The sequence below is a fragment of the Cebus imitator genome, unplaced genomic scaffold, assembly GCF_001604975.1.
Source record: "Cebus imitator isolate Cc_AM_T3 unplaced genomic scaffold, Cebus_imitator-1.0 Scaffold396, whole genome shotgun sequence".
Classification (NCBI taxonomy): Eukaryota; Metazoa; Chordata; class Mammalia; order Primates; family Cebidae; genus Cebus; species Cebus imitator.
The window spans coordinates 1,109,407-1,110,723 of NW_016107711.1; the positions used below are offsets into that span (position 1 = coordinate 1,109,407).

Below are 1,317 nucleotides of genomic sequence, written 5' to 3' on the forward strand. Positions count from 1 at the left end.
CTACAAATGTGTGAAATGCAGCAGCCACTGAAGAATGAAGAAAGGTGAAGCACGTACGGTATTTTTGCAACTCAATCCCAGGAAGAAGCCAGAGAAAAGAGAGTTACTCACACATCACTCTGATGAGTGTAAACTCTATCAAAAAGGGCTTCTGGAGCCATCCACTTGACTGGAAGTCGCCCCTGCAAATGTATAAGAAAATGTAAAAACTAAATACATTTAAAATAATTTATCTTAGTGGGCTCAATAGGGCTGTGCCCTTTGTAAGAGCTGATATTCTCATGGTTTTTACTGGTCGGTCAACAGAACAGAAATCAACCCCAATGAGGACCATACATCATGTGTGAGAGGCACAGATTTGGGCACATTAATAAAATGCCATCTCCATGGATTCTATGTTTGATCTCCATAGCACACAGATGTTCCTTGATCAATTAATAGGCAAAAATCAACCCAGTAACTTCCAAGCTCTAGTTTTTGCTATGAAAGTTCTTGATGTGAACCATAAGAAAATCCTAGAGGCTGCTGATTCTTCAGTACATAAGCGTTTTGCGTTTACTAAAATTGACGTAAGTAGAGCCTAAATTTGCATATTGAGAGTTTGTGAACAGTAAGGCAAAAGAACAGGAGTCAGGGGCAGGGGACTGGGCTCCCATCAGTCCCACCCAGCTCACAACATTGACAGTCTTTCTTCTTGGAACATTCTAACCCCCCACCCCATGCCCCCACCCCCCCACTGCATTACTGTCATCAACTTACATTCGTGGTCTTTTTGTAATAGTCTATGTTGTTGATATCTCTGGCCAGTCCAAAGTCTGCTATTTTCATCACATTGTTTTCTGTTACCAAAACATTTCTGGCTGCTAAATCTCGATGAATACACTGAAATCAAGAAAGAAACGACAAATAACTAATTTCAAAACACCACAAGAACAAAAAGGAACTATGTTCATTTCTTAAAATTCAGACAGAAAATATAGCTGATTTTTAAAACTAGTTGTAGTATACTGTAAGAAACACAGCATGGCGGGGTGCGGTGGCTCATGCCTGTAATCCCAGCACTTTAGGAGGGCAAGGCAGGCGCATCACTTGAGGTTAAGAGTTTGAGACCAGCCTGGTCAACATGGCGAAACCCCGTCTTTATTAAAACTACAAAAATTAGCCTAGTGTGGTGGCATGTGCCCGTAGTCCCCAGCTACTCAGGAGGCTGAGGCATGAGAATCACTTGAACCCAGGAGGCAGAGGTTGCAGTGAGCCGTGATCACACCATTGCACTCCAGCCTAGGGGACAGAGTGAGATTCTGTCTCCAAAAAAAA

The 1,317-nt window shown here is 42.4% G+C and overlaps 1 protein-coding gene across 1 annotated transcript in view; it reads right to left on the bottom strand.

Annotated features, from left to right (window-relative positions):
- Positions 1 to 1,317, bottom strand: part of FGFR2 (fibroblast growth factor receptor 2) — a 116,499-nt gene that overhangs the window by 9,605 nt on the left and 105,577 nt on the right. The window contains exons 14-15 of the mRNA XM_017508566.2: positions 760 to 882; positions 112 to 182 (exon numbers count right to left, since the gene is read on the bottom strand). Of these exons, the coding sequence (XP_017364055.1) occupies positions 112 to 182; positions 760 to 882 (194 nt within the window). The remainder of the gene's footprint in view (positions 1 to 111; positions 183 to 759; positions 883 to 1,317) is intronic.